This window comes from Aptenodytes patagonicus, chromosome 14 (assembly GCF_965638725.1).
Source record: "Aptenodytes patagonicus chromosome 14, bAptPat1.pri.cur, whole genome shotgun sequence".
Lineage (NCBI taxonomy): Eukaryota > Metazoa > Chordata > Aves > Sphenisciformes > Spheniscidae > Aptenodytes > Aptenodytes patagonicus.
Window position 1 is genome coordinate 6800891 of NC_134962.1, and position 16818 is coordinate 6817708.

At 43.7% G+C, this 16818-nt stretch overlaps 1 protein-coding gene across 1 annotated transcript in view; it reads left to right on the plus strand.

The window, feature by feature from the left end:
* The window catches only part of BMP7 (bone morphogenetic protein 7), a 48144-nt gene that overhangs the window by 27458 nt on the left and 3868 nt on the right, over positions 1–16818 (plus strand). The window contains exons 3-6 of the mRNA XM_076351896.1: positions 8549–8697; positions 13576–13773; positions 15661–15737; positions 16391–16501. Of these exons, the coding sequence (XP_076208011.1) occupies positions 8549–8697; positions 13576–13773; positions 15661–15737; positions 16391–16501 (535 nt within the window). The remainder of the gene's footprint in view (positions 1–8548; positions 8698–13575; positions 13774–15660; positions 15738–16390; positions 16502–16818) is intronic.

Genomic DNA, 16818 nt, shown 5'->3' on the forward strand with positions numbered 1-16818 from the left:
AACACCAGGTATTCTCCTGGCCTGTGCCCCCCCTTAAACCTCCTGTTTAAGTGCACCAAGGCACAGAAGCTCAATGCCGGGCTCCCCAGAGGCAGCTACAGCATCGCCTCTCCTTCATAACACAGCAGAGATTGGGACAGCTTCTAGGGCCACAAAATCTGCACGGGGTGCAGCTGAAAAGCCCAAGCTGAGGCTGGCTGGCGATTTTTTCCTTTGAGGGTGAAGAGACCATTGGATATGCTGAAGGCTTGATTTTCAGTTAAGCCTCTCATGAGCCTCCAGTTTGGAGGGTGTGATGGTGTGCCCTCAGTTCAAATAAACCATGAGTACGAGCAGTTCAACAATTAATGACTTACTTTACAAGCTCAGACAGGTTGGCAGGTATCTAACCAGCAACATCTCTTGTCTGCAATTCATTGTTGGTGAAAAATACAGGCATAGGTCTTTCCAGACAAACAGCTGCACCCACAGCAGACTATTTCTGAAATCCTGGCCCTCAATAGTACCGACATTTCAACGCAGGGTGGAAGCTCTCCTCCATCCGCCTGCTCAGTCGTGGGCAGATAGACGCCTAACAGCCCTGGCAGTAGAAACGAGAGCCCAGCTCCGTCCTTAGTAGCAGACGGGATGCCACTCTGGACTTTGGCTAATAGAAATTATATCTCTGTCAAACTGAAGATAATATTACAGGTGTTTATAAGAAACCAGACTAAATCATCAAATATTCTTTCTGGCCTTTCCAAATCTATGCATTCATTGCAAGGCAAGCTTTTCAAACTGGCAACATCTCCTCTATAAAAAGGCATGTACAGCATTCTTTAGGCACAAAGCATCAGTTATTCACTTTAAGCCAACAAGTACATTCATGAACAAAAATGTTCCTAATATCATAAACACTGTGAAAATAGTTGATGTTTTGACTAATAGAACATGTCTCAAAGCTTTCGTGTGCATAACTTAAAGTCCAGTGACTCATGTCCAACTTCTGTTTGGTCTTCATGGTTCACTCACCCAAAAGCCTGGGAGAGAGTTTTATAAAGCCAGCGACTGGCTTGAGAAGGGTGCTGAGCAGCAGGACATCAAGTCCCTGTTTGTGGTCACAAACCCTGCTAGCGGGAACTAAAGTTTGCCATCAGGGAGCTGGGTGCTGCTCAAGCCTCCGTCTCTTCCCTCCTGGGTGCTGCGGGAAAGCAAAGCAGATTCCAGTGCTGGGGAGCGCACATCACACGGCACAAGGCTTGCTACAAGGTGTTGAAGGTCATTGATCTCGGGCAGCTATGCAGGGAACATGTCAAAATAAAGCTTATGTATATGAGCCTGAGAAAAATGAACTTTGATGCTTTTACAGTGGAATCATGAAATAGTTTGTGAACTACTTTGCAAAAGAAATATCCATTACCCTCAGACTCTCCACTGTTGTTGTAAGCAATGGCCAAAGCAAGAATTTCAAAGGGACTTAAGTGCTGAAGAGACACGCAGATATGTAGTGGGATTTCTAACAGCAGCTAAGCAGGTTGGGTACCTAACTGCTATTGCAATTGATAGGAACTTGTGTATTTTCAAAAAGTACCCATGCAGTTCTGGGGCAGATTATCAGTCGTGGCATCATCCTCAATTTATTAACCTGAAGCTGCAGAAAAAACGCGGACTGTATAGCTCCCCTCAACATCAGAGCTCGATCCTGCCCATCTGTCTGCACCTTCAGAAGCTAAAATACCTCATATCCCAGAGTTACATCTCAGATTTCATTGGACCCAGCACTTGCACTGTGGAGTAAATCCCAACCCCTTTGAAGTCGATGGGAGTTTTGTTACTGGAGAGAATAAAGCCAGGTACTTGACCAGCCTTTGGTAATTGAAATGTAGTTGCTACATGTTCACTTTGTGGCCATTATGGATTTCACAGGCTTCAAAGGCAGTGAATGATTTGAATGCTCATGTTACCAGCCCTACAGAAAAATAAGATCTTGCACGATGCATTCCTGGGTTTGACTTGCAGCTGGAACGCTTTAGTTTGTGCTTCAAACTACACCACTTCTGCACCCAGATCAAACCTAATCCCCTCTCCAGACCCCTTTCTCCCATTCGTTGGAGTCTGTTTCCATGTTGTGGGTTGAAACATGTAATCCTAGTAACTAAGAAAGGCTTAGGCCCACCCAACCCGCGAAGCAGATGTGCCTTCTTTTTGGAGCTTTTTTAAGTACCAGTGTGATCGTTCTAGGGATGGTGCAGCGAAGAAGGGTATAGTTTGTTTTAACGTGGTGCCCCAGCACCATGACGGTATCTGCAGGTACTAGCAACATCTAGAAAGGTACTGACAATAGCTTTGATTTTTTTTTTTTTGTGACTTACCTGCAAGTCAGTTGATAACTGTACTCATCTCTTAGCAAGTAGCAAGGGAACTTTAGCATGGAAAGCCTGTAGCTCTCCAAGAACAGAGCTGCATCTAGTTATCTCTTTCAGACCATTCCTAAAAGCCACTGCAGCCTGCAAAACCTCTGACAAATCTTGAACTCACTTAGCAAGGCACAACTCTTCACAGGCACTTGAGTAGCTGCAGGAGGCATTTTGCATACCCCAGTGGGCTCAACTCAGCTAAGTGATGCACTAATGAACAGCGATTCAATGCTGAATAGAAACAGCTGTATATAAATTGTCAGAGATATGTATATAACCTCATTTCTCTCAGCACTGCTTTTACAAGAGGCTTCATATTTAGGAAACACGTTGCATCTCTCTGTAACAAACTCCGATTGCCACTTCTAATCAGTCTTTAAAACCTAGATCTTACCCTTCTCAAACACTACATAGGGAAGGGAACACGATTACTAGAAACACACAAAATAGAATTAAGAACCTGCTGAAATTTTAAAGTGAATTTAATTTCTCCCAAGATTCAACAAAATTTACACAGATCTGTTTCACCACCAGTACAGCCAGTTTTCAGACCAATCCTTGGAAACCACCTCCAGCAAACTGTATTTCTGCTGTGGCCATCCCTTCACCTGGAGGAGACCCCAGGCTGTGTTTGGCTGGCGGCTTCTCCCCGGGGGCATGGGGAGGGTTTTTATCAGCGGGGAGGGAGAGGGAAGGGTAAGCAGGGGATCCCAGGCACGCAAGGAAGGGAAGGTGTGGGAGGAGGGCTGCATCAGGTCTGTGTACAGAGGGTGTTGCAAACGTGCCAGGGAGAGGCCCAGGGAGATCCTGGGGCCCTCTCAAAGTAGGAAAGTCTGAAAAATATTTTCCTAAGCTTGTCTTTGGACAGCTGCAGCTGACTTTAAGCAATGACACCAAGCAAACTGGAATCTGGATACTGCAGTTTTTTAATCCAAACAGATGTCTTCTAACCCCAGATCTCCTCTTACCCTCCTAGGATGCCCTCTCTGCCTTCTCCTCCCTCCACCTGCTCAAACCTGGACGTGAACTGCCCCTATCCCCCCATGCCAGCTCTGTCCTTGGGCTGCCTGTTAGTAAACTTGCTGTCTTGCACCATGCCTGTGACCCAAACAGCCCCTCTAGGGTTAGAATACCAGTCAAGAGGACAGGATTATGCTCCTGGCTTAGTGGCTGTGGTTTACATGCCGAGTCAAAAAGACATTTAACATATCTGTGCCTCAAGTGTTTTCCACTTTAAAACGGAAGCAGGAGGGTTGACCCATATTTGTAAAGCAATTTGAAGTCTGTTGCAAGGTGTCACAGTAGGGTTATTGTTTAAAACACTGCTAGATCTGTAATTCCTCAAACTAGCAGGTAGGTATTAGAGTGGTGCAGCTGCCGGGCAGCCTCCGTGTGCTCTCTGGGCTGGCAGATTACCTGAACAAAGGCAGGGGACTGCAGGACCTGCTGGTAGTGGCCCTGGGCTGGCTGCTGCCAGGACACGGCCAGGTGAGCCAGGGCTCCAGGTCTGCCCACAACCCAGAGTGCCAGCATGTCACAGAAATCAACTTGGCTTGCAACGTAATGAAAGTTGCTGAGAGTCACCTTCTCTTCCGCTGCCCGTCCTTCTTCCCATTTATTTTTATCCCATTTGGAAGTGCTCATTAGTGTTTACTACCACTTGTCAACCAGCAGCTTGAAATAACAGAGCTGACAAGGCGGATGGGGAAAGTGAGTGAAGAAACCAGATGCAAAAGCAGGTGCTGTTTGGTAAGAGGGCTACCCTAAAGCAGTAGAGACCTTATAGCATTATAGCTTACAAATGCAGAGTTTCATCTCCTGTTCTCCCTTGCTATTGCAAAATTGCCAACTGTCATACTTTCACTGAGTCTCTCTTGTTAGTCCATGTGCTTTCTCATGCCCCAACTCCTCAAGGCAGGTGATTAGGAGAGATGCTGCACTTCTGATTTTGAGATACATTTCTAGTGTTTATGGCTACAAACCAAAGTGCATCCTAGAGGCTGAAAATATACCCCAGCAAAAGGCAAAGAGCCCATACATAGTATTTTCATGAAGCTTCTTGGTTGTTAATCCTTTTTCTTATCTTAGAATTACTGCATTGCGACATGGCAATTCTCTTCCTCACCGTTTCCTTTCAGGATACTCTTACTTGCCTTTTCTGTATTTTGTCTCCCCTTATTTCTTTACTCACCCCCACAAACCTCACTTCTTCCAGTCCTTTTCTCTTCCACTAATCCCCTGTGATTCCCTTTCTTACCCTACTCATGCCACCCGCCCTCCACATCCCTGGTCAAACACAGCCCTTTGGCAGCTTCAGCCCTTCCACCTCCATAACGCCAGCTGCTTTCCAGACACGATCTCACATGCATCCTCCTCAGCCACCCTCACTTTGCAATACTTGTTATTCACCCTTGAGTCCAGAAAACACCAAGTTCACTAAGGAAATTTCATAGACCACACAGCAGTTATATGACCTGTAGACTAATTTTTGGGAGTGCTAACGGGAGGTGCCTCTGCTTTCTGGCATCCAGTGCTAGACACTACCGAAGCGATCAGTAGGCAAGCGCCAACCTCCTGTCCTCATCTTAGGCTCCATCGACAGCCCGATGCTTGAGAAAATTGAGCTGAAAGCCCTGAGTTTTATCACTGCTAAAAGCTTTGACACTCCCGCTGATGTAAGTACTTTGAACGCTGAGCCATTTTGATGTGGTCTCAACAAAACATACTTGTGGTCTGGATCCAGACTTCATCATTTATGTAACTCTAATCGAGACGTTAACATTTCCATGTCCCAGCTTAATTTTCTGTAAAACGAGGATCACGTGCCTCTTCCTATCTCTTGGTCTGGTAGGAGGTTCAGTACAGTTTCTCACATGCTCTGAAGTTCTCAAATGAAGGGGTTGAATGCAGGGCCAAGGAACCCAAGTGCTTTTCTGCCTCTTGGTTGCAGAGCCATTATTCACATTGCTCCAAGAATGCTCTAAATATACGTACAGTTTGTAGGTAAGGTAACAGAGGGTGAGATGTGCACTGGAAACCTTTTCCCTTTGTGCTTTGATCTTTATCTCAAACCTAAAACCCAAACCAGCCACATCAGTTAGACTAGCCCTGTCTCATATGACAACTCATTAGACGGGAGCCCTCAGAGCAAATTTTGTTTAAGTCTAAGCAGAATAACATTTCTTTGCCGTGTTTATTATGTGTTGTCCAACAATGATGTCTAAAGGGCTTGCTGTCTCTTAGCTAGTGATTTAACGCTGTTTGCCATAAGTCTTTGGAGAGCAGGGCATTTCACTTAAAGGAAGGGTGTTCTTTTAAAAAGAACAAGAGGTTTCTTTTCATGGGAACAGGCGCCACAATCTCAGGAGCCTCTGCTTGCAACATCAGTCAGGTTTTGCATCCCATCCCCGACCGCTGCTGGTGGGCCAGTGTGGAAAGTGCTAATCCAGGAGTGCTTGAACTTCTCCAGAGAGCATCTGACACGGGGCCTTTTTGGGTCCAAATGTTCCAAGTGTGTGTGGGAAGGACATTTCCCTTTAGTGAGTGCCTTTGATCTCTCTCACTTCAGGCTTCCCCTCCAGGCCTATTGTTTGCACATTGCTGTAACTACAGGAAAACAAACGCATTATACAATTTCCCAGACTGACTCACCCTGGTACTTGATGCCTCATGTTGTCTGGTTACCCTGATTGCATCATGTCAGCATGGGAAGCTTAAAGGCTGGTTTTTCTGAGTAATACTGCAGTTGAGCAGTAGCTAAAAACAAAAAGTTATCATTATTGCTATTATCTTCAACCTGCAAAGTACAAGGGAGAAAACCCAAGCAAGCCAAGTCCCTATTAACTAAACCTTGTGTGAATCATGAGTTCCAGTCAGGGGCCATGCTTAAATGATGCAGTATGTGAATATAAAAACCCTTTACTTCTGGAAACTTGGACTCAGCCATTGGAACGGGCCAATCCGTACTACTCCCTTGTCCCTGGCTCCTCTGGGATGCGTTTTGTTCAGCGTGTTGTAAACAGGGAAGGGCGGGAGGTGTCCGTGCGGCTGCGTCATGCACAGTGGGAACAGGGCCACTGCTTCTGGGTGGGGATGAAACCCCAGGAAATTTGTCCCCCGGTTAGAGTTCAAGCATCTTACATTCTTGTAAATAATGCGTATGTGGAAGGAGGGGGTTATCCGTACCGTTTATCTTCAGCTGTCCTAGGTGCACCCAGCAAAGCTGACTGAGCTTCTGAGAGCAGCTCCCAACACCTGGGTTGAGGCTCTCCTTTGCTGCACCACAGCCCCTACCTACCTAAGCCACCTGCTTTGGCTGCCCAAACATCACCAAAATACTCCCCCATAGGACCCCCTATGCATTAGCAAGAAAGTGCTGCAGCAAGTTCAATGCTGATGCAGGGCTTCTTCCACAAACCAAAACTTTGTTTAAAAGAAAGCAAAACTCCCTCTCCCGTGCCTTCCTCCATGGCAGAGATGTGCTGGGCGAAGGGAGGAATTGCAGTTGTTACAATCCCACGCCTGCAAAACATCTCTTGCAAGCATCAGACCTTGCCTCCTCTTTCTGAATTGAGCTGACACAGAAAGGCACTGCTTTCGCTCAGGCTGCCACATGCAGCACTAATTGCACCCTCAGCAGCGTTGGCTGTATCTACATATTCAGCCATGTCGTATCCAAAGGTTAACAGCATCATGCACTGGCGAGAAAACGACAGAATCCTCCTTTTACGCACGCTGGGCGATGTGCTCACGTGCTCTGCGGGAACTAATTTCAGAAGTTTAATTTCTTGTAAGCCAGCTCAGAGCCAGAGGCGGTGACATCCATTAGCTCACGGAGAAAAGCCATCATCTCTTATACGCCCTGGTCCACAAAGGTTGAAAGGAAAGCTAGATAGTAAAAACATTGCAATAAAACTCCATTTCTGTTTTGAGTCATCTGTGTGGGACAAAAGCCTCTAATTTCTTGGTATCTCACAGGGAAAAGAATCACTAAAAGCTATGAGACAAAAGCCTCTGTGCCGACAGCACTTCTCAGATTCATTTTTGATCACTTGATATTTTGTGCAAACAAGAGGCACTGTGTAAACTAAGTTATATTTATTTGCACTGACAAATCAATAGTGACAAAATTTATAAGGCCTTCTTTAAGCTTTGAGGACATGATTAAAGGATTTTCCAAGGATATTTCTTCATTCAAAAGGATATAATTACACTTAAACAAGTTATCATGTTTGTGCACTGTAAGTACAAAAGCAGCTCTTACGGGACTTGTCTAGACACTTCCACCGTGTTTCTTTGTTCTTCTTGTAAAGTTGTTTTTTATAAAGGAACTGCACCACTATCCAATTTTTTCATCCAAGTTTTATCTCTTTCTTAATTTCTGATAAGAGAAGATTCCTTCCTTTACAGAACCTGTGTTTTCTCAAATTTTCATTTTACAGCAATTTGCCAGGAAATGTTTTGTAAATCCAGAATGATTTCACCCTTTTCAAATGCATGAAATCCTCTCTATTTCTGATCTTTCTCATTTTCTGGTATTAGTTCTTCAACCAGAATAACCCAGCAGTGGCCTTTAAAAAATTCAAGCAATGAATTGAAAGAAAATTGCCATCCAAAGTAATGCAGACTGTGACTGTGCAGAGGGTTATTGCCTCAATCAATTATCTGTAACCTCAGACAAAAAAATTAAAAAAAAAATCATTACATATGTTAATATATGCACACCAGTGTTCCAGCTGGCTTGCACCAATGCTACAATTATGCATAAGAGTCAGGAAATTATGTGTGGAAAGGATAATGAGCAGCATTGTCTGCCCAATTACCGAGTTTGCATATGCAAACAATAATTTTGCAAATCTGTGCCTGGCAAGCATTTTTTCTGAAGTTGCATCAGCAGCTCTAAGGTTAACTGTAACAGCAAAGTAACCCAAAACCACCTCAACTCTGCTTCAACCCATCCTCCCTTTTTTAAATAGCAGAAAAGCGCTTCATCTGAAGGTGATTAGACAGGAAAGCACGCCAGCCCAGCTCTGGCATAATCTGCCTATTGCTGAAAGGCCGACCAAGTGTTTTGCTTAAAGCATGTATGTGAATGTCTATAGAGACTCCGGTGGAAAGCCCGGTAACCGGGAATTAACGCTTCTTTTTTTCAGGGATTCAGATTTGTTCCTGCTCGACTCTCGAACAATCTGGGCTGCAGAAGAAGGGTGGCTGGTGTTTGACATTACCGCAACCAGTAATCACTGGGTGGTGAATCCCCAACACAATCTTGGCCTGCAGCTATCCGTGGAAGGCATCGATGGTGAGTGTCAGACACCAACATCAATCAGTGGGTCTCCATTTCAGGTATACGATTCCCAGCCAGGGGAAGCGGGGAAGCCTTAAGCATTCAGTACGCTTTCCTTTGAATAGAATTTCTTAACCGTGTTTTTCCTGAATTTGCCTAAGATGCAAATAATAATAACAAAAAAAAAAATTCATAGACATATTTCAGGTTAAGGATGTACTCAAATGCTTTAACAGATTGGTAATCTGTCTGCAGTCATTTCAGTATTAGCTATGTACACGTCCCCATCGAGGTATGTATACACTGCTGGCTGATTTGCAGGTAGTGCAATCCAGTCGAGGACAGAGGAAGAAACTTTGCTATGTGCGAAAAGACACAAGTGAGTGAGGTAGAAGGCTGGTGTTAACTGGCACAAGAATCCTTTCAGATTCAGAAAGCAGCTCGGAACCATTTTAGTTTCCTTTGTGGCAGTAGCAATGACTAGTAAAGTCGTGCCTGGTCTGGACTCCAAGGTCTGCAGCATGCTTATGGTACAAACCTGTGAGGTTTGGGAATGGGTGGGAAGACCTGGCTCTGAAACATCTCCAGAAAGGATGTGTTTAGAATCAGGCGGGGAATTTTCCTAACCAGGTCTTAACTAAAAAGTCACGCTGCTTTCTCTTAAAGTTAAGATTCCTGATGTTCACTTAGAGACTTGTGCAAGGAAACCAAAGTATCCTGGATCTTCTCGGGGGTTCCCAGGACCTGGGACCATCTGGAACTGCCTGGCTGCCCCACAGGAGAGGTTAAGCAAAACCCAGCTCAAGACTATTATAAGTACTCTGAATGTAGTTATCTAAGGACATACTTTCATTCTCCAGATATGCATCTATGATATCACTTGCTATTACTTTTTATGCAACACTCTGAACGTTTCCAGTAAGTAGTATTTTGCATAAAGACTGTGCAAAGCAGTTTTGAAACAGGCAACCTACGGAGAGTCATTTACATGAAAGGGTGATTTTACTCATGTGAGACCTGCACACAGAGGTGCACAAGGTTTGTTTTAACCTGCCCTTTCTGAGTGATCAGTGAATGCAGAAACCCAAACACAGATACAAAGCAGGAGCTTCACCATGGAAGTTACTAGTCCCCACCCCAATGACATTACTTTTGCCATCTTTGTATAAAGATTCAAATTCAACCTGATTTACAAGTTAATCTTAACTCTTAAAGTTAAAACAGTAAGGCAAATTAACAGCCAAGACAAGCTTAACCCGTTTTCGAACACTTGTCCTTGTTTTTAGTTTCCAGTTTGCCTCCTAAAGGAAATACTTGGAAGTACAGAAGTTGTGTCCACAATCATGGCACATTTGTTCAGTTGTGGTTCACGTATAGGAAAACCATCAAGACCCAGCCCAGAGTCCACAGAAAAGCAATAGCTGGAAGTAGGCTTAATATCTCTAAATACTATGGGTACTACAGTATCACACTCACTCTTCTACCAATAAAGTCTTCTTATCGCCCCGTCCTTCCCCATCCTCACCTAGTGATTTTACAGCAAAAGTCGATCCCTTTTTTCAGCGTTAAGGAGGAAGGCAGCTGATTTATGAATATGTTACAGATTTCAGTGGAGACTTTTCAGGATCCTGCATCCAAGGAAATGCTGCAACTTTGCACACACTTACAGTAACTCTCGCTGCTCTACTGGAGCAATCAGGAGTGGACCCTTAAAAGCATACAGCCAGATCTATCACAGAGCGAGCTTTCAAAGACAGAAATTCCCAGGTTCAGTGATAAGTGCATTCTCATCTGTTATTCAACTCAATGAAAATTAGGAATCTGGTTTCTCCTGAAAAATCTAGCTGAGTTTGTAAAGGGTGGAAATCGTACACAAAGTGACTTGCTGCTTTCTCAAAATAGATTAACAAAATACTTTAATCAGTCTGTCATTAAAGTTAGAAAAGCCAACTGCAGTGTTTAAAAAGTAAATACAGAGATACAGGAGCTGATTGCTTGTCTTCTGTAACCAAGTCCCCTGGCAGCACACCTTTGCACTCACATTTCTCCACCAGCGTATGAATTTTTCTTTCTATTTTGAATGGCAAGGACATGTCCTTCCTTGCTCCCCAAGTTTCATTTTGGATTTAGACCAACTGTGTGTGCTAATGAGAAAGCTGCTTTTACACCTGGACTTCATATGAAAATCATATGCTGCAAACACAGCAGGATTTTGATGCAACACTATATGCTTGGGCAACCTCCAAAGCTTTAAGCGAATTAGGAAAAAAAAAAATAATCTTTTCTTTGTATTTGTCATTACATATAGAGATCTCTAACCATAGAGCCAATACAGTTTATGTAAAAAAAATTCTGACATCACGAGCACTGTCCAGATAAAATTATACAAAAGAAATTAATTAAACTGATCTTTGTATTTCTTTATAATCTTGCCAAATAAGTCTATCAACGTGTATAACTAGGGTGGAATCAAAGGGTATTTGTTTACTCTTAGAAAACGGGGATCAGCTCAAGCAGCAAGCAAAAGAAATGTTCGAGTGACTCAGCAGCCTTCAGTGAGCTCTCAGCCCAGCACCCGATATGCTTTGCTCGGCGGCAGCACGTGGGAACAGCAGCTGCCCACTTAGGTTTACTTAGTTTATTACTTAAGATCCCATTTTTGACAGTATTAAAAAAGCAGCTTCATAAAAGCAGATAAAGCCGTGCCCTCTGGTTCAAGAGCACGGCTTTAGTTCTTTTGGGAGAAGTTTATCATTGTCTAATGGGGACTACACACGTGTCCTTGTGTTTAACCTTGCTTTCTGGATGTATAGGAAAGTTAGAAAGTGGATTTTCCCCATCTTTATTAAAAAGAAATATGCTACTTCGCATAGCATAGGCACTACATGCCTTTTTTTCCCCTAAGGAAACATTGCCACCATAATGGTCTTGAACATGACATGTTGGTGTTACATGAGGAATTCATTGGTCAAATGCTACTTATTGCTGCGCTAATGCAAATCCATTAAACATATCAGTGTGAAGCTGGGTCCCCTCCCTGCCCACTGCTGACCTACTCTCTAGAGACATGGTAAAGGTAAAATAATTTACACTGGACAAACCACAGCTGTAGATGTACTTGCTAGTTTAAACAGCTTGGGGAAGCAGAAAGGCTTCTTTGAAGGGGCAGGAAAAGCCATAGGAGCAGTATTCAGTGAGCTCTAACTCCTGCAGCTGAGCTTGTTTTCAGGAAATAAGGTTTCGATCTGGCAAAGCCTGAGCACAAGTGGAACTACTTATATATTTAGCATTAGCTACTTGCTTAAGCACTTTGTGGGCTCAGCCTCAAATGTTTAAAATGAAAACTGTTTGGACAAATTTCTGGAAAGGAGCTTAAGCAGAAGGTGAAGAAGTTGTTGATGTGTGTCCACATATAAATCTATGTACATGAGTTTTTGCATTTGCTATTTTCGCCCAAGCTTTCCGGGTGCCCTGAGAGTTTTGCTTTGTCTAGTTTACAAAGCCTGGCCCCGCTCCTCCGCAGACAGTGTGCCATGGGACCTAGCCACAACGGGCAGCCGTCCTGCTGCCAAGCTGCCATTAAAACACCTCTTGGGCCAGTACTCTCCACAAATCCCATATATTGCAGCTTGGGACTTGCTTGCTGGGCTGCACACTTTTAGAAATATAAAGAATGGATTCCAGCAGAGGCCGGTCCATTTCTTGGCCTCGAGCTTTGACCACAGCCCCCTTTTTTTCTGGGTCTGTCACCTTTACCAATCTTTTGGCCACGTGCAAGAGCAAAGATGGAAACAATTCCATGAAGACAATCATTTATAAGCCTTGGCATTTACTTTACTCATCTTAAAAACAGTGGTTATATAATATTACCTAGACATATTTCAGGTTACCAGCTTCTTTTCACATGGTAGTCAGAAACTAGTAAGATAAGGACATTTTTGTCGGTGGACTGTAGAGCCCCTCGCCTGCTCTCCCCGGCCAGGCTGCCTTTCAGGGCTTCTCTAGAAAAGTGTCAGCTGTCCTTTGGCATATTTGCTTTGTGGCTGACAAGGCCCAGCTCTGTCTTTAGCAAAAGGATCACAAAAGCCATTAACAGAACTTTGACTTAGCAGCAGTACTCAGTAGCTTGGAACAGAATAAATCTGGATGTCGCCCCTGCATTTGACAACAGCGCCCAGACACCCTTTGGAGGCAACAGGGAGAAATGTTATGTTTCCTGCTGCCACCCGCTCCTCGTGTCTTTTGTAAATAATTGATTTCATTCTACAGAGAAACCCCCTAATCATCTTTTACCAAAAATAAAATTCTTTTAAAAGCCCAGGATGAAGGAAGCATGAACAGTAATCAACAGTTTTAGAACAAAGTTATCGGGTACAGTAGTGCTGAGATACAGCAATAAGCAAAATGTCTCTAAACATCTGAACTATTTCTCTCAGCTACAGTATATCTGGAACTCTGTCAACATTTCATACAAAGCATTTTTATTTTAAGTTAATAACCTTCCAGTGGGAATTTAGTGTTCCTATGGGCTGAGTTTTATGGTTCCTTTTATAGGATCACTTCAAATTATAGGTTGGTGAACTTAAAGAAACCCCTCTAAAGAATGCAGGAAAAGTTAGTGCTAAGCGGATTTAGGGTAAAATAATTATACGTAGGACTATTTTATGTAACTTTTACACGCAGATATAAAATGAAGTTAGCTGTGCTGAACTGCTCTTGTCAGAAGCAGCTTTGCCGATTAAGTCCAGGCCCTTGGCGGATCGACGCATACAGACACGCCTAGGAATCGCCCTTACCAGCCAGACAGCAGCTCTCCTCCTTGTTATCCTTACTATGTCTGCTGAAAATGAAAAGTTACCGCAGGCCCTCTTATCAGTCCCTTCTGTTTCTAAGGGCAAAGCATCAATCCCAAGCTGGCGGGTCTTATTGGAAGGCACGGCCCGCAGAACAAGCAGCCATTCACGGTAGCCTTCTTCAAAGCCACCGAGGTCCATCTGCGCAGTATTCGCTCCACGGGAGGGAAGCAAAGAAGCCAGAATCGATCAAAAACGCCAAAGAACCAGGAAGCTTTCCGGGTGTCGAACATCGCAGGTACAGCGCGGGTTGCCGGGTCCGTGTTTCTGGGTGTGGGATAATGCTCTGCTGGACTTGACACTGGGTGGGAACGGTTTTCTCCCATACTCAGCCTGTTTATTGTCTCTTTGGTCTGCCAGTAGTGTTCTCTTGCAGGTTTGAACTACTTGAGATTAGGGATTATTAAAAAAAAAAAAATTAGAAAAATAATGTTTCTTTGTGACAATGTTAAACTGAGGGATTTCTTAATCCAATATTAAAAAAAAAAAGCCGTCTAACCAGAAAACCTCCTTTTCTCCCACATAAAACAAATTCTCATTTTGAAATGTAAGATAATTACATTAAATCAATGAGTAAGGGATCAAAACGATAATATATTTCAGTGGATCTGTATCAAAATGCTGTAGGTTTTCAGAGTTTGTGATTTTAAGTTTAGCCCCCAAAAAGTTTAGTAGCCCCAAAAGTTTTTCACGGAAGAGGAAAACGCATTCGTTGCTCAGGATAACCGCAGCTATTTTGGGGGGAGCTGTGCTTCCTAATATGGAAGAAAACTCCATCAGGCATTTGAAATAGAAACGTGGCTTAATTACGAGATACCTCAGAATAACAGGCCCTTGGTGACCTTCCCAGCAGGAACTGCAGCGCAGGGCCAGCTCCGCTGAGGGCAGTGGCAAATTCCAGCTCTATTTCTGCGAGCGCTTCACTGAATGGAAGGAGAGCTTGCAAGAGGTGGAAGGCAAAGGACAACGTAGGGAACAATATCGTCTTACGCGACTCACCTTTGCCTCGGGTTGCTTGGGGTTACCTGCAAGGCTATGGGAGAACTCTCTCCCATTAGTCTTGTTGCAGCTTCCCGATATTTAATTGGGTCATTCCTGTCCTAGAACTAATGATGTTTTTCTGCAGTCCTGGTGATAGGTATGGCTTCTCTGAGCTGCCCACCTATATGTATTTCTGTACTTCTCACCCGAAATCCTAGTCTCTCTTAAAATGGTTTTCCATGGCTTATGTTTCAGAGCTCTGGGTTTTGCAGTTCCCCAAGCATAGATGGTCTGCAGTTTAAGTGTGCATTTTTATCATCTATTTGCTATTTTTAGCAAATTAAAATGCAATTTTTAAAGGATGGGTAATGGACAAAAGAATTTCTTACTTCTGCGAGTAGGTTAGAAAAGTCCCTGTAACCAGTATCCTGCTTCCAGCTTGGGGACCCCATGTTGAGTTAGTTTCCAACAAGAAGAGTTAAAAGAATATTTTCTGGTACTTCTACTTGAGTCCCCAGCTCAGGCTATATGTCGAGGATGGACAACTTTAAAACTGCACTGATAGTCATGGTTGTTCAGATCCACACTTTATTCTTTGGCTTCAGCATTGTCACCCATTGCAAGAAGTCTGTAATCTGGATCCAGCTGCACTGGACAGAAGAACAGATTTCACATTGACTTAATGTCATACGTTGCCTTTGTAGGCCTGAAGGTGCAACTATCACCAGTAACGCAGGTGATTCAAAGACAGTTAGAAATTTAGAAAATAAGTAAACAGTGCCTTTCCCTATCGTTCCTTTCATAGGTTTTCATTTGAAATAGTAGGCAATAATCAGAGATCTGCTTTTTGCTAATATGAGGTCAGAAGAAGCCCAGGAAAAGAGGGGGAAAAAAAAAAAGCTATTTTTCCCCGGCCTTTTTTGGCTTTGCACAAAAAGCCAGAGGGGCATTTCATATTTCATATATATTGAACCCAGCCATCGTTTTATGACTAAAACTGAAAATGTTTTAAAAAAAAAAAAAAAGCCACGAGTGCAACAGATGAGCAGTGATGCCTCACTCCCTGTTGGGGCATTGCTGAGGGTTGTGGGTGCTGGGGCAGCCCAGCCTTACAGACCTACAGACTCCCTTTCCCCCTGTGCAGAGAACAGCAGCAGCGACCAGCGACAAGCCTGCAAGAAGCACGAGCTCTACGTCAGCTTCAGAGACCTGGGGTGGCAGGTAAGGGCTGTGCTTGACCGGAGTGTGAGCTGGGGTGCCTTTGCACATCACTTATTGAGCTGCAATAGTGAGAACAAGCCACTAACTGGATTTTTTTCTTTTATCCCTGGGGGAAAGAATTGTATATTGCCTGTAGCATGCTTAAGAAGTGCTTCTGCAAAGTCAGGGTATACAAATATTTAGTGTGAGACTGGCTAGAAACTCACACACTTAGGTCCTTTTGAGAAACTGTGGCCCCCTGAATTTCCTCTGGCAGTGCTGAACGCGCATACGGCTCTCCATTTTCGTCTATCAATTCTTTTAGACCTGGTTAAAGACATTTTCGTTTCTGAAAGCTTGTACCTGCATTTCAGCAATGGGTGAAGCGATCCTTGTGGACAGCCAGGAGGACACTGCTGAATGGATAAACAACTAAACCCAGCTACATTATGGGCATGTTTGCAAAGTGGGATATGTCCCTCCAGGAAAAGCAGCCGCTTTAGAGGTGTATAAGATAGCATTAGAAAGGCCAGAGTACCGGATTTTTATTTTGCAGGCTACTGTAGTTGTGTGTAGACATATGAATTGTCAGATTTATGTGCTGTTCTACTTTTTGTTTCACTGCACCACATTTCTGTCTTTCTCTGTAATCTAACATCTTCAATTCAATCAAGGACTGGATCATCGCTCCGGAGGGCTATGCTGCGTATTACTGTGAAGGAGAATGTGCTTTCCCATTGAATTCATACATGAATGCTACAAATCATGCCATTGTACAGACACTGGTAGGTGCGCTGTAGCTCCTAGTACAGAGTTATTTCTGATAGGTGCTACTCAGAAATAAGCTTATATGCAAGAAAAAAAATCTCTAAGCTAACAAGAGAAGGAAGGTCTGCATTAGCTCATTAAGATGCCTGCAGCATCTGGCTAAACGTGTCTAGCCAAGTGGCCTGAATTAATAGTTGGCTAGGAATTACCCTGTCTTTGCTGCAAGCATTGACATGCTCTCTCTAGTTTCAAAAGGCCCTATGATAGACATCTTAATGGTGGTATAGTCCCACTGCACGGGAAGGAAAGAGCAGGATGTGAGACCCACTATCAG